Source organism: Schistocerca americana, chromosome 3 (genome assembly GCF_021461395.2).
Source record: "Schistocerca americana isolate TAMUIC-IGC-003095 chromosome 3, iqSchAmer2.1, whole genome shotgun sequence".
NCBI classification, from domain to species: domain Eukaryota; kingdom Metazoa; phylum Arthropoda; class Insecta; order Orthoptera; family Acrididae; genus Schistocerca; species Schistocerca americana.
In genome coordinates, this window is record NC_060121.1 from 973,873,532 (window position 1) to 973,889,151 (window position 15,620).

A 15,620-nucleotide genomic window follows, 5' to 3' on the forward strand; every position below is an offset into this window, starting at 1 on the left:
GAAAATCACTGGCTGTGCTGTGTGCAGTCTGTGGCTAGTTTGCATTGTTGTCTGCCATTGTAGTGTTGGGCAGCGGCAGCTGGATGTGAACAGCGCGTAGCGTTGGGCAGTTGGAGGTGAGCCGCCAGCAGTGGTGGATGTCATGAACTGCTATATTTATATATGATGATATCAAGGTAAATACATTGTTTGTTCTCTATTAATATCTTTCATTTGCTAACTATCCCTATCAGTAGTTAGTGCCTTCCATAGTTTGAATCTTTTATTTAGCTGGCAGTAGTGGCGCTCGCTGTATTGCAGTAGCTTGAGCAGCGAAGATTTTTGTGAGGTAAGTGATTTGTGAAAGGTATAGTTTAATGTTAGTCAGGGCCATTCTTTTGTAGGGAATTTTGAAAGTCAGATTGCGTTGCGCTAACAAAATATTGTGTGTCAGTTTAAGCACAGTCATGTATAAATTGTTCAAAGGGGACGTTTCATATGTCGACCCTTAGCCTAGGATACCTCACTGGAATCTTCTGATTTTTTTCTTGTAGTTTGTGTATTTAGTGTAGCTTTTGTTTATTGCTAGCGCGTAATTGTAGAGAGAATCTCCTTTGTAGTTGTAGCCTTTCATTGTTGTACAGTAAAACAGTTGTGGCATGCATATAGATTTGCACCAAGTATTTCGCAGCTACGCTTGCAATTAACTAGATATTATTTTCAGTGCTATGTTAATGTGTTCTCCTATTTTTGCACTTCAAATTGTGCTTTTCTGTGTTATCGTGTGAAATATTGTGACAATTATGGCGTGTGAAAAACGTAACACTAGGCTCCAAAGTAAACTGAGAAATAAAAGTGACGACGAACGTAGCTTATCAGCGCCGCAGAGTAATGAATTTACTAATGTTCAAAGTAGTAATTTGGTAACTGTGCACAGGGAAATGGAGCGGGCGTCAAACAATGGCGTGGACAGTGAAACAATTAGTGAAGAGGGAAGCATTATCGATCGATCGGTCGGTCGGCAATAGCTCGCCTCAGGAAGCCGAAATGACACGACACGATCTCGCAAATACTGTAGATTCAGGTTTTGGATCCTCACCGTTTTCTCAAATAAGTCAAGACACATTTTCTGCTTGTCAAAATGTGAATCTTTCCGGTGTAAATTCACTGCCGAAAAGCACTGAGGAACATTTTTCAGACACCAATGCATTGTTATTACAATTAATACAACAAATGGGACAAACACAGCAAAAGCTTCAAAAGTTAGACACAGTGGAACAAAATCTTAAAAAGTTAGACACAATGGAACAACACCAGAGACAAACACAGCAACAGTTAGACACAATGGAACAACACCAGAGACAAACACAGCAACAGTTAGACACAATGGAACAAAATCTTCAAAAGTTAGACACCACACTTGAACAAACACGTGAAGATTTAACTACTGAGTTACATAACATTGAATCGAAATGTCAAAAAGTCTGTAATGACGTAAAAACACAAATTTGTGAGCATTTTCAACCTATTTTTTCGCGGCATGAAAATGCATTACAGAATCACGAAGCAGCCATAAAAGAACTGCAAACCATTGTTCATGAAAATCATGAGACCTTGTGGGCTAAAATTGACTCAGTTGCATCTACCGATTCGGTTACGCAACTTGCAAGAACTCAGGAAAACTTAAAGGACACAGTAGATACCCTGAAAATTGGTTCAGAAAGACACATGGAGGAAATAAGTACACTATCGGAGAAAGTAGCCGAACTTTCGGATCAGGTTACTAACTTATCTACAAAGGTTAATGATGATCTGAATGACACAAGACCTGTAGCCTTCACTGACACAGAAGAGTATGAAAGAATTAGAAAATTCAAACAGAATCAAAATCAAATCAATACACAACACCAAAGAGAAATGCGGGAAGTACAAGATCAGCTGACACAGGTAATACAAGAATTACGTATTTCAGAGGATACTCGCGCCCCAATACGGGAAGAGGGACACAGAAATACGGAACAGCCACAAAATAATAACACAGGGCATTTCGGAAATTATGAAAGAAATTGGCAATGTGCACCGAATTTTGAGATGGAACGGCCGACACGACCTAACAATGACCGATATGCGACTCGCCGACATGATGATTTTGACTATAAGCTGTTCATTACTACACGTAAATTCAAAACATTTAAGAATTCTGGCAACGACATTCATCCACAAGCATGGCTCCATCAATTCTCGCATTGTTTTCCTCCCAACTGGTCGTTAGAACACAGATTAGAATTTATGTGTGGCTACTTGGAGAATGAACCAGCTGTAAGAATGCGATCGGTAATTCACGATTGCCACAGTGAAGGAGAGTTTTACCATGCCTTCCTCTCAGCATATTGGTCTCAAGCCACACAAGACCGAGTAAAACATGGTATCATAATGATGAAACATTTCGAACAATCTGAATTCTCCAGTCTTGTGAAATATTTTGAAGACATGTTGCACAAGAATCAGTACCTGTCAAACCCATACAGCCCCTCAAGAACTCATCCGCATTTGCTTAATCAAATTGCCTGAACATTTACGACATATTATTTTGACAGGACGTTGCAAAGACGACATTGAAGCTTTTCAGGGACTCCTACAAGAATTAGAAATTGACACAAACAGTCGCCGGATGCGAAAACAGGAAAACAATCACTACAGGTCACATACGTCACAATTCCGTGATGACAGAAACAATAACTGGACACGAAAAGGCTATACTTACAACGCAAATCGTGACCAAAACAGACACCACCCATATGACAACCGCTGGCAGAGTAATAATAGTTACAGAGAAAGATCGCATTTCCGTAGTAATGACTATCACAGAGACAATCAGAGAAACAGACAATATGGGAACCAAAACAATTATTATCAAGGGAGACAGAATAACTTCAGACGCAACAGTTCAGCGCGGAGTTACGATTCAGGGAGAAATTCTCCACCACGTGACCGACAAGGAAGAAACTACGGAAACTACCGACATAACGACAGACCTGAATTGCATCAGAACTGGCGGGATTCAAACAGAGCAGGGCCCTCTCAACAAGGTGAATTTGTAGAAGTTAGGTCTCCTAATCCCAATAACGACGCACGCCAACAAAGAGATAGCAGACAATGACTCGCACCACAGGCAGCCACGTGCGCCGGCTGGCTCAGAGAAAAATAACATAGACGCTAACATTGAGAAAAATTCCAGTATTCTTTACTGACGCATACCGTATGATAATTGCGTTGAAGTTGAAACTCTGCGTACTAGGAAGAGTAAAGGTTTACACCACATTTCACATGTAAAACCGTTTATTGAAAGCTAATCTGCTTTTTAACTTTGTCTTTGCCATATAACTTTTCACTTTACATTACTAGTATGCTGTGTCAGACTTAAGAAACTGTTAACATACAACAATGTTTGAAGTTAAATATCCAGTCAAGAACCAAGAGAACTTATTTAACACTCTAAGCGCCAAGCCCGTAAAATTTACGGGCCTGGGATCGCGCGAAAATCACCAAGCCCGTAAAATTTACGGGCCGCTACATTTAATTTCATTCAAAACACTGCAACGTTATTTCTACGGGTTTGGCCAGCGCTATACGTTTTTCAGATGTTTATTAACAAAATGCGTCCATAGATGTCACGGCAGCGCTGTAATTCATGTTAAAACTTATCTTTGCGTTCTCAGTCTGTATATCATTCAGTTGTTTGTCATCATGTTTCGGCGCGGTTTATCAGACGCAGAAATTGCGGATTTGATCAATCATAGCGACACTCTGGATAATGTAGAGAGTGATTCAGACGATTCTGAATGCAATGGTGTGTTTGAAGGTACGTATTTCCGAATTTTCCACGTAATTGTGCAGTACGCACATATCTGTTGAACATGTGTAAACGATGTATGTAGTTACACATAATGTGATATTCTTTTTAGAAGACGAGATTGATGACAGTTTGTCTTCAGATGAAGACGAGAATGATGTTGAAGGTGTTGCTTCAAATCCAGCAGCTGTGCCGTATCCGAAAGACAGTGAGTGGACTGCAGTTGACACCTACCGACCTCTGCCTGTCAACACGACACCCAGGCAGATACTAGTGGATATTGATGAGTCGAGTTCTGTACTGGATTGCAGTAAAGTGTTCCTTACTGACAGTGACGTAAATGAACTCAAGAGACAGACAAATTTGTATGCATCACAGACAATACAGAAGAAAAGAAGAGGAAATAATCTGAAGCCCCATTCAGTTTTGAGTTCGTGGAAGCCAGTGACTATAAGTGAGATGAGGCGTTTCTTGGGTATTATTTTCCACATGTGTGTTTCGAAAAAGCCAAAAATTGCGGACCATTGGAGCACTAATCCTGTTCTTAGTTGTAACTTTTGTCCCCATGTCATGAGCCGTTTGCGTTTCACTCAGATACTGTCATGCTTGCATCTTGTTGACAATTCAAATCAGAAAAAACCAGGCGAAGATGGATTTCATCCACTTTACAAAGTTTTGCCATATTATAATAATTTGAAGGAGCGATGTATCCAGGCATATCGTCCCTCAGAAAAAGTGACAATTGATGAAGGAATTTGCCCATTTCGAGGTCGTGTGAGTTTCCGTGTTTACATGCAAAATAAGCCTCATAAGTATGGACTGAAAGTATATGCTGTTGCTGAAGCCAGTAGTGGCTATGTTGTAAATTTTGAAGTTTATGCTGGTAAGCATATTGTTGACAATTCTTCGTCTGCGGTTATTTTGCGATTGTTGTCTGACAGCAGCTTGCTGAACAAAGGCCACACTGTGTATTTAGATCGATTTTATTCCAGTCCAGAGCTATTTCAGCAACTGGCAGAGAAAGGCACTGGAGCTGTTGGTACTGTGAACAAATCCAGGAAAGGATTGCCTAAAGATTTAGTATCTGCTAAGCTGAAAAAGGGCGAAATGTCTTTTCGGCGTAAAGATAATGTATTGGCAATGAAGTGGAAAGATAAGAGAGATGTGTATACATTGTCTACAAGGCATCAAGCAACATTTGGTACGCATACTAAGAGAAATGGGTCTGTAGTATTGAAACCACTTCAGGTACTTGATTACAACCTCAATAAAATTGGAGTGGATATTGGAGACCAACGCCTGCAGTACAATCCGTTCCAGCACAGAACTGTGAAATGGTGGCGAAAATTATATTTCCATTTGCTGCTTATGGGAGTATCAAATGCATTTTGGCTGTACAATGCAGTGCACAGGAAGAAAATTACAATAACAGACTTTATAACAGTGCTTGCAGTTCAGCTTGTTGAAGACGACACACTTGAATTCATTCCAAGAAATGAAGGAACTGTAGGTCGGCTAACAAAGAGACATTTTTTGCAGCACATACCTGCAACTACTAAGAAGTATGCTGCTCGTGTGTGTCACGTGTGCAGTTCCAGGAGCAAGAAACAGAGTGGCAAGGCTTCTCGCAAAGAGACACGATACGAATGTGAACAGTGTGGCGTTGCACTCTGCCTGGAACCTTGCTTTAAAATTTTCCACACTAAAAAACAATATGATTCTGTGTGAAATTTATATGTAATACTGTATACTATCAGAAACATGTAATGTAGTGCCACAATTTTGGTTAAAAATAAATCACAATTGTATTCCCTTATTCGTATGACTTTTTCTAAATTCTTAAAACATCTAAGTGATTTCTATAACTGTACCTTAAAGCTGTGCATTGTAAAGTAGTTTCTTTCACTCAGAATTAAAGTAGAAATGTGCAGCTTCAAGATGGTACCAAATTTGCCACAATCCAAACAGTAGATTTGATGCAGTAATTTTTTTAATATTGGTAAAATTGCCCGGTTTCTAGGGACGGGTGCATAAAATAGGCCTGGTACAGAGAGTGTTAAACAGAAATTACGAATGCATTGTTATAATGAACAGACGACACAGTGTTGTTAGTTGTACATTCTTGCTTGTTAGTTGCACGATTACGTAACGACTATCAGACTTACATACTTAGGACACATACTGGTACTGCTAATGAGATTTTAATGCAACATTTTGGTTTACTTGAAAATACATTCTGGGTTTAAAGTACTTTCTGTGAGATACCAGAGGACACAGTGGTTAGTTTATGTGACAGCTACACGATGTTATCATGACGCTACTAATGAGTGACAATTTACAATGTTGCTTTTGCAGTGTATCTGTTTTATATCTGCACAGTGCTCTGAATTCTTCTGGAAAGTAAAACATGTTTTAGTAGTAACTTTTGTGGGATAGCAACAATGAGACAGCCTTTTTCGTGGCACAACAATACGTTACTGTACAGTACTTTCTTCATCACGCCAATAAGCATAATAACTACAATATCTATACGCAAAGCATTTCACTTTTGTTTATCATGAGGTAAGTACATTGACTTCTGCAGAACTTAGCTTTCAGAGGACGATAACTACGACACTTCCACAGAGATTATCTTACAGCAAGACGCACATTTAGCGCTACAGGACACGTATTTGAGTGGTTAATTTTGCACTTAAATGATTTATTTTTAGAGATATTTGAAGTACAATGATACAAAGGTTTTCCGTGACACATTTCATTGCATTGCTGTAATCTGTAACACCTGAGGGTATAATTACATTAATCCTCAGGGGGGTACACACTTACTTTGTGTACCATGTGTGTGGCAACCACAAGGAACCCTAGCTAATATGGTATTTGCTTATACAACTTTACACATCGGTACCATATTTCTCTAACACACAAATTACACAGCTATCTGATCATTTAACTGAGAGATAAACATGTTTTTTACAACGTCAGTGACACATGTTTACGTAATTACACCGTTGGATAACTTCACACTTACGAAATTGTATTTTGTCTGTACTGTGTGAACTCTTCATATTTTTTCGGAACCATTGTGATACTATGAGAGCTTTGAATGATATATTTGGTAAGGGAGCATGATTTTAAAGTACGTTTGAGGCAGATGACACTTTTGACATGAGCAGAGAATTTTTTTAATTATTGGAGGAAGCTACGACGATTTTGAGATTTGACTGAGGTGTTATGATGTTATTTTTACGACGACGATGTGTATTATGCTGCTGAGGTATGTTTATGATTAATAGGCTGAGGCTATATGAGTTATTTGATTATGCTTCATATTTATAATGACGAAATATTGACGAGTGTCGATGGATAGGTATATGTGCAATAAGGTAAGGAGTAATGAATAGTGGGTAGGGACTCTTGACTTGTGAAACAGGATGTTGGAAACCAAGAATCGTACTTTAAGAGTTATGAAAGGTGTGTAAATGTGTGAATGTATCACAATGCCGGCGAAAATTTTTTTTGGACACTTATATTTATAGGATTTTGTTTCTACAGATTTGCAACGCTAATTCTTGACCTGTGAAATATTTTTATGTGAGACTGTCACTGTAGCGGAAACTGCTGTCGTAAATATTTCCGTAAGAAAGTTAAGTGACCACCTGCACGTAATGCGTTGCGGGCACCCACCTGGGCGACAGCCGCCCGAAAAAAAGCCATTAGCCTTTCAGCGGCACAGGTAGAAAAAAAAAAGGGAGGCCATTAACCTCGCTTCTGACATTCCTTTGTAGAAAGCATCGCAAAAACGACATGGTCGAACTTGAAAACATACGATTACACTGTGCTCTTAATTTATGATATTTACTGAAATGCTTATGAATTGATGGGAAATATTCTTACATCTGCAAACCCGATAATGACAAGTGTCTTTCTACGAGAGTTGAGAGCTACTGACTTACGAAATGCCACATAGCTATTGAATGATGTTTTTATGCTTTGGTTTGCGTAATTGCTTATTTCATTTGACATCTGTTTTCCAGCTGTGTTGCAGCATTGGTTTCATAAAATAAAATTAAATGCATTTGCTAATATGAACACTTTCTGTCAACAGATCTATTAAATAATAATATTGTGATCCACATTCTTCAAAGAAAGTAGCACTTGAAAAGGAAAGAACAATAAGAAGGGACTAGTAACAGTAACTGAACACATAATTTTCTTTTCAAGTACATGATAATATTTCTTTTTACAATCAGTTGTTGTGGTGCACCACTTTAATTACATAGATATTAAGATGTGAATATACATTTCCCTTATCTGCATTGTTGTTTTTACTGTAATATTTTTTCTGCTTGAGCTATGTCATGTTTAGATATAAGCTGCTGTTTGCCAGGCATAGTGCTACTGAACTTTAATTTGTGATACTCTGCTAAGCCAGATTTATTTTTTGTTTGCTGCGCATTGCCTCATATTAGTTGTAATGTTGAATTGCTTGGTAATTTAGATTTACTGTAGCTTGCTTTGCGATTTTCCATTTTTTTTATTGCTGTTAATATTAATTGTTTTATGTGCTGCTGCATTGCCTCGTCCCTTAGTTTAGCATCTGAGCTCAGTAGATTTAAGTTAGCTTAAGAGGGGGTAGACTATATAAGAAACTAACTATTATAACTTTATAAGAAATAGGATACTGTACAGTGGAGAAAAACTATTATTGACAGAGGATGTGAACAAAATACAGAAGGCAGGCTTAGATAGGACTTTTTGAGAATAATGGTGAACAAAGGGAGATCTCCAAGAAGTAAAGAAAGTTTTGTTCACAAAACACTGCAGTAAAACAAACCCTGTCCTTTCCTTGTATTATTCCGCTATATGTTTGTGTACCCTTGGGTATTTATGTTTTTCCTGTATTTATGTGTTTATCTGATAAGACTTATGTTGTAGAATTTTTCTAATACTAAGCTACATTCACTATGATGAGAAATACTGTTATCCTCAAACATAATTTGCATTTATAATATGTTATTTTCTTTGTAAAGATGTTTAGACATTATTTATTCTGTTTTGTTTTAATGCTCATGTTTGAGGTTGATGTTTCAAATGTTATTCTGATCTTTTATATATTTACTTATGTCATAATTCCTGTAACATTGATGTATATGTCTATTTCTATTCTTTTGTAAAGCCTGTTTTACTACAAATGTTATCTGTATTGTTATGTTCTTTAATGATGTATTCTGTACCTTTGTTATTGTATTCTCATGTTATAAAATTGTAATTGACACCAGTTTATCAAACTAAGTAACTTTTAAGCATTCATTTCACTGCACACATTTCTGTTGGTCATAGTATATGGACAATATGTGAGAAGTAGGGACTGCATGTGTGTTAATGATTCAGCAAGGGACTGGATAACAGCATTGCTGGATCTAAGGACAATTCCAGAAACTTTGTGAGTGCACAATTGGTGGTTATGGACTTGCTATATTCTCAGCAAGAATCTTCGATGGTGACTGTGCACCTGCACAGTCACAACAGATGGCTGCTGGCCATCTCTACAAGAACTACACTGGGGCTGCATCTTTGATGGCCCACCAATACCATACTCTCTACCAGGACTACAGTGGGTCTACTCTGTGATGACCTACCTACCAATCTTCTTCAAAACGTCGAATGACTCTGCTGTGGGTTTGCTCTGTTGTGGCCCATTACTTGTCAGCATGTCAAAGTCAGCACTGTCTTTTCGTTGGAAGGACAACACTACTTCTTCAAGGCTGCATGGAAATCCACTACTTCCGTGTGCATTTTCTTCTACTGCTCAGACTTTGAGAAAAACACTACTATTTTACCGTAATGAATGATCAGGACTGTCTTTATGGACTGTGAGAAAATTTGAGCTTTTGACCAACATTGTATCAATAAGTGTGTGCATTAGATTTCTTTGTTATTGTAATTATGAAAAATTTTTTCAAATCTGTATTGGCCACTGCCCAAACCAATTTGTAAAATTTTTTGTGGGGAGCATGGGGGCTATGTAAGTAGGCTGTTTAGGTTTTTTTATTGGTAACGCCACCTCTGTATGAAAATCACTGGCTGTGCTGTGTGCAGTCTGTGGCTAGTTTGCATTGTTGTCTGCCATTGTAGTGTTGGGCAGCGGCAGCTGGATGTGAACAGCGCGTAGCGTTGGGCAGTTGGAGGTGAGCCGCCAGCAGTGGTGGATGTGGGGAGAGAGATGGCGGAGTTTTGAAATTTGTCATGAACTGCTATATTTATATATGATGATATCAAGGTAAATACATTGTTTGTTCTCTATTAATATCTTTCATTTGCTAACTATCCCTATCAGTAGTTAGTGCCTTCCATAGTTTGAATCATTTATTTAGCTGGCAGTAGTGGCGCTTGCTGTATTGCAGTAGCTTGAGCAGCGAAGATTTTTGTGAGGTAAGTGATTTGTGAAAGGTATAGTTTAATGTTAGTCAGGGCCATTCTTTTGTAGGGAATTTTGAAAGTCAGATTGCGTTGCGCTAACAAAATATTGTGTGTCAGTTTAAGCACAGTCATGTATAATTGTTCAAAGGGGACGTTTCCCAAGGTGCATTGAAGTTCTAAGGCATTGCGCATTGTTTTAAAATGAGGCCGCGTTCATTGTCAATACGTCCCAGACATGGCAGCACCGTACGGCAGATGGAATTTTACCGCCAGCGGCGAGAATGAGAACTGCTTTAAATACTTAAAATGGCGACGTTTTCCTTACTTGAACAGCGTGCAATCATTCGTTTTCTGAATTTGCGTGGTGTGAAACCAATTGAAATTCATCGACAGTTGAAGGAGACGTGTGGTGATGGAGTTATGGATGTGTCGAAAGTGCATTCGTGGGTGCGACAGTTTAATGAAGGCAGAACATCGTGTGACAACAAACCGAAACAACCTCGGGCTCGCACAAGCCGGTCTGACGACATGATCGAGAAAGTGGAGAGAATTGGTTTGGGGTATCGCCGAATGACTGTTGAACAGATCGCCTCCAGAGTTGGCATTTCTGTGGGTTATGTGCACACAATCCTGCATGACGACCTGAAAATGCGAAAAGTGTCATCCAGGTGGGTGCCACGAATGCTGACGGACGACCGCACGGCTGCCCGTGTGGCACGTTGCCAAGCAATGTTGACGCGCAACGACAGCACGAATGGGACTTTCTTTTCGTCGGTTGTGACAATGGATGAGACGTGGATGCCATTTTTCAATCCAGAAACAAAGCGCCAGTCAGCTCAATGGAAGCACACAGATTCACCGCCACCAAAAAAATTTCGGGTAACCGCCAGTGCTGAAAAAATGACGGTGTCCATGTTCTGGGACAGCGAGGGCGTAATCCTTACCCATTGCGTTACAAAGGGCACTACGGTAACGGGTGCATCCTACGAAAATGTTTTGAAGAACAAATTCCTTCCTGCACTGCAACAAAAACGTCTGGGAAGGGCTGCGTGTGTGCTGTTTCACCAAGACAACGCACCCGCACATCGAGCTAACGTTACGCAACAGTTTCTTCGTGATAACAACTTTGAAGTGATTCCTCATGCTCCCTACTCACCTGACCTGGCTCCTAGTGACTTTTGGCTTTTTCCAACAATGAAAGACACACTCCGTGGCCTCACATTCACCAGCAGTGCTGCTATTAACTCAGCGATTTTCCAGTGGTCAAAACAGACTCGTAAAGAAGCCTTCGCCGCTGCCATGGAATCATGGCGTCAGCGTTGTGAAAAATGTGTACGTCTGCAGAGCGATTACGTCGAGAAGAAACGCCAGTTTCATCGATTTCGGGTGAGTAGTTAATTAGAAAAAAAATCGGAGGTCTTAGAACTTGAATGCACCTCGTACGTCGTCCACTGTCCGTAGTAGGAGGTAAACGTCTGTAATTTGGTATTCTCGGTACACTCTTTGCACTGCGGACCTATGAATATTGCATTCCCTAATGATTTCCGATATGGAATGTCCCATACGAGAAAGCTTCAACTATTATTCCGTGTTCAACATCTTATTTCCCGTCGTGTGGGCAACATCTACACCGGTTCCGGTGAGATCACCGAAATAAGCTCTGTCAGGCGTGGTCGGCGCTTGGATGGGTGACCATCCGGGCCGTCATGCGCTGTTGCCATTTCTCGGGGTGCACTCAGCCTCGAGATGCCAATTGAGGAGCTACTCGACCGATTAGTAGCGGCTTCGGTCAAGAATACCATCATAACGACCGGGAGAGCGGTGTGCTGACCACACGACCCTCCTATCCGCATCCTCCACTTAGTATGACACGGCGGTCGGATGGTCCCGGTACGCCACTCGTGGCCTGAAGACGGACTGGGCAACATCACGACGGAAAACTTTCCACAAGAATCATGTGAGAACAAATGCGCTGCCCTTTTATACTTTGTGTGTATGACACTACCGCTATCTGTATATCAGCATTTCGCTGTCCCACGACTTCTCACCTCAGTGTAGTACAGGAGTCTGCATCATTCATATGGAGCACACGGAACATGAACTTCACTAAGGACGAGACGGGGACACGTGTTTACATCTGACATGAAGTACAATGGTAAAACGACGTAAATACCTTGTATATGATGTAAAAATTTAATACATAAGAAAATCATGAATATTCTGTTGTATTACCAGAAAGCCACTCAAACTGCGTTTAAAAAAGTTGCATCAAACCAGTTTTTAGACTGAAGACCACAACAACAACAACAACTACAACAACAACTTATATACACGGTAGATGAGGTGGTTTGCTACAAAATGACATCTACAGATTCTTAAGTTATCCCAATTTCCATATCGTTTCAAACTTGTGAAGTCCTTTTTAACCCACAATGTATTGATAATCAAATGTTTATTGCCCCTGGAACCTATTATATCGTCAACATGCAACTGGATCTCCGTGATCGAATGACCTTTCTAGCCATTTAGAAATACAGACGGGTCAAAAACGTGAAATATCTATGGAAAGTTATCGCTGCCGTCTGACAATGGGCACCTGACACGGAACTTGTTATGGCGGAATAAATGCTTCATATAGAAAGTGTGACTGGCTGGAATGTGTTCTTCAGCGATGTTTATGAAAACAGGTATTCTCAAACGATCATGGATAAAGTAACACTGATGTGTGTGTTACTTGGCACTGCTGCTACATCTACATGGATACTCTGCAAATGACATTTAAGTGCCTGGCAGAGGTTTCATCGAACCATCTTCACAATTCTCTATTATTCCAACCTCGTATAGCGCGCGGAAAGAATGAACACCTATATCTTTCCGTACGAGCTTTGATTTCCCTTATTCTTTCGTGGTGATCGTTCCTCGCTATGTAGGTAGCTGTTAACAAAATATTTTCGCATTCGGAGGAGAAAGTTGGTGATTGGATTTCCAGCCCAAATCCTGTATCATTTCTGTGACACCCTCTCCCATATTTTGCGATAATACAAAACGTGCTGTCTTTCTTTGAACTTTTTCGATGAACTCCGTAAGTCCTGTCTGGTAAGGACCCCACACCGCGCAGCAGTATTCCAAAAGAGGACGGACAAGGGTGGTGTAGGCAGTCTCCTTAGTAGGTCTGTCACATTTTCTAACAAGGGAACCTCCCCATCGCAACCCCCCTCAGATTTTGTTATAAGTTGGCACAGTGGACAGGCCTTGAAAAACTGAACACAGATCAATCGAGAATACAGGAAGAAGTTGAGTGGCACTATGAAAAAAATAAGTAAAATATACAAACTGAGTAGTTCATGCGCAACACAGGCAACATCAAGGATGATGTGAGCTCAGGAGCGCCGTGGTCCCGTTGTATGTGTGAGGAGCTGCGGAGCGAAGGGTCCTCGGTTCACGTCTTCCCTAGAGTGAAAACTTTACTTTCTTTATTTTCGCATAGTTATGATCTGTCCGTTCGTTCATTGACGTCTCTGTTCACTGTAATAAGTTTAGTGTCTGTGTTTTGCGACCGCACCGCAAAACCGTGCGATTAGTAGACGAAAGGACGTGCCTCTCCAATAGGAACCGAAAACATTTGATCGCAAGGTCATATGTCAACCGATTCCTCCACAGGAAAACAAGTCTGATATATTCTATACGACACTGGTGACGGCATGTGCGTCACATGACAGGAATATGTTGCTGACCCACCTAACTTGTACACTTGGCGAATGGGTAAAAAGATTCTTCTACCTTGCCCGATTTAGGTTTTCTTGTGGATTTGATAATCACTCCCAAAAAAGTGATGAAAACATAAGAGTTTGTCACATAAACTGCAACAAATAAATGCAACAGTTTCACAGTCGCACAGTTTTCTCTGTGCTCTGTCAAAACACGTTTTTTACGTTTTCAAATGTTTCCGTGTGTAGACCGTCAAATCCTGCATATGTCCAAGCAAATCTGAACATGTCCTGGAATTTTGGAGAGCGAAGTTGATTATGTGTGAGTGCCTGAACTTTGATAATTGTCTGAAAATAAAAAATTAAACTTTTCACTCGAGAGAAGGCTTGAACCAAGGACCTCTCGTTCCGCAGCTGTTCACGCTAACCACGGGACCACGGCGCTCGTAAGCTTACACTCTGCTTGATGTTGCCTATCTTGCACATGGACTACTCAGTTTGTATATTTTGCTTATTTTTTTCATGGTTCCACACAACTTTTTCCTGTTTTCTCGATTGATCTGTGATCAGTTTTTGAAGGCCTATCCCTGGGCCAACTTATAACTAAATCTGAGGGGGGGTGCGATGGAGAGGTTCCCTTGTCAGAGCCATTTTTGAAGTTCTTCGTAACTGTAATATCTAGATATTTGGTTGAATTTACGGCTTTTAGATTTGACTGATTTATCGTGTAACCGAAGTTTGAGTTCCTTTTAGCACTCATGTGGATGATGATGATTAGTACAACCACAGACTTCCAGTATGGCCATAACCAGTGAAGTACGGGTGACCTGCAGCACCAATCAGACCGCGGGACCCAGCGAGCCACAGTGTACAGCGCGGCAAATGCGGTCCTTGAGCGCCTCGGCGTTCTCCAAAACAGGTGGGAAAGGCAGGGCGGCGAGCGGGGAACGGCCTCCAGCGCCGGCCCGCGCACCTGGCCAAAACACCGGCTCACCTGTCGCGTATCGACGCGACAATCGACCCGAATTCGACGGCGGGGCAGAGCGCGCTCTCGCAGCCCGGCCATAATGAGCCCCTGCTGTCGCGCATTGTCTGGTCTGTGCTGGCCGTTCTTTTGCGGCAACTCGTCGGCGTCCGGAGCTCGGGCCGGTACAAGGCCACGCCCTGCCCTGCCGTACCGTTCCTTCGCGAGCAACGAATCCGGTCCACCTGTACGGCGCTCCTTCTTGCTCTGACCTGGCAGCCACGGCTGAAGGTGGCGAAGACATATGGGTAATATTTTTCGGATTAGGAAGGGGGGGTTGTACATCATCACCGGACTTGACGACGCACCGGTCACGACAGTACAGATAGACTAGTTGTAGGATTAGAAATAGGATTAAAAACTAGTATAGAACTGCAGCGAAATGTCATCGGCCAGCCCAGAGGCACTGTCACTGCGATTAGCTCGGTGGGAAAGGCCAGCAAAATTAGGTTTGTTTCTACTGGCACACCTGCTGCAGGTAGAGTAATCACAGTAACATACCAGAAGTAGTACTTTAGTCTAACAGTTGTAGAGGAAGATGTAATTCAAATGTTAAAATGTGTGTGAAATCTTATGGGACTTAACTGCTAAGGTCATCAGTCCCTAAGCTTACACACTACTTAACCTAAATTATCCT

General features: G+C 41.0%; 1 protein-coding gene across 1 annotated transcript; it reads left to right on the forward strand.

Annotated features, from left to right (window-relative positions):
• The first annotated feature begins 3,726 nt into the window (after positions 1 to 3,726).
• On the forward strand, positions 3,727 to 15,235 carry LOC124606600 (piggyBac transposable element-derived protein 4-like). The gene is made up of 3 exons (XM_047138585.1): positions 3,727 to 3,841; positions 3,945 to 5,338; positions 14,879 to 15,235. The coding sequence occupies exons 1-3, from the start codon at positions 3,727 to 3,729 to the stop codon at positions 15,233 to 15,235; spliced, it is 1,866 nt and encodes a 621-aa protein (XP_046994541.1).
• The last annotated feature ends 385 nt before the right edge of the window (positions 15,236 to 15,620 follow it).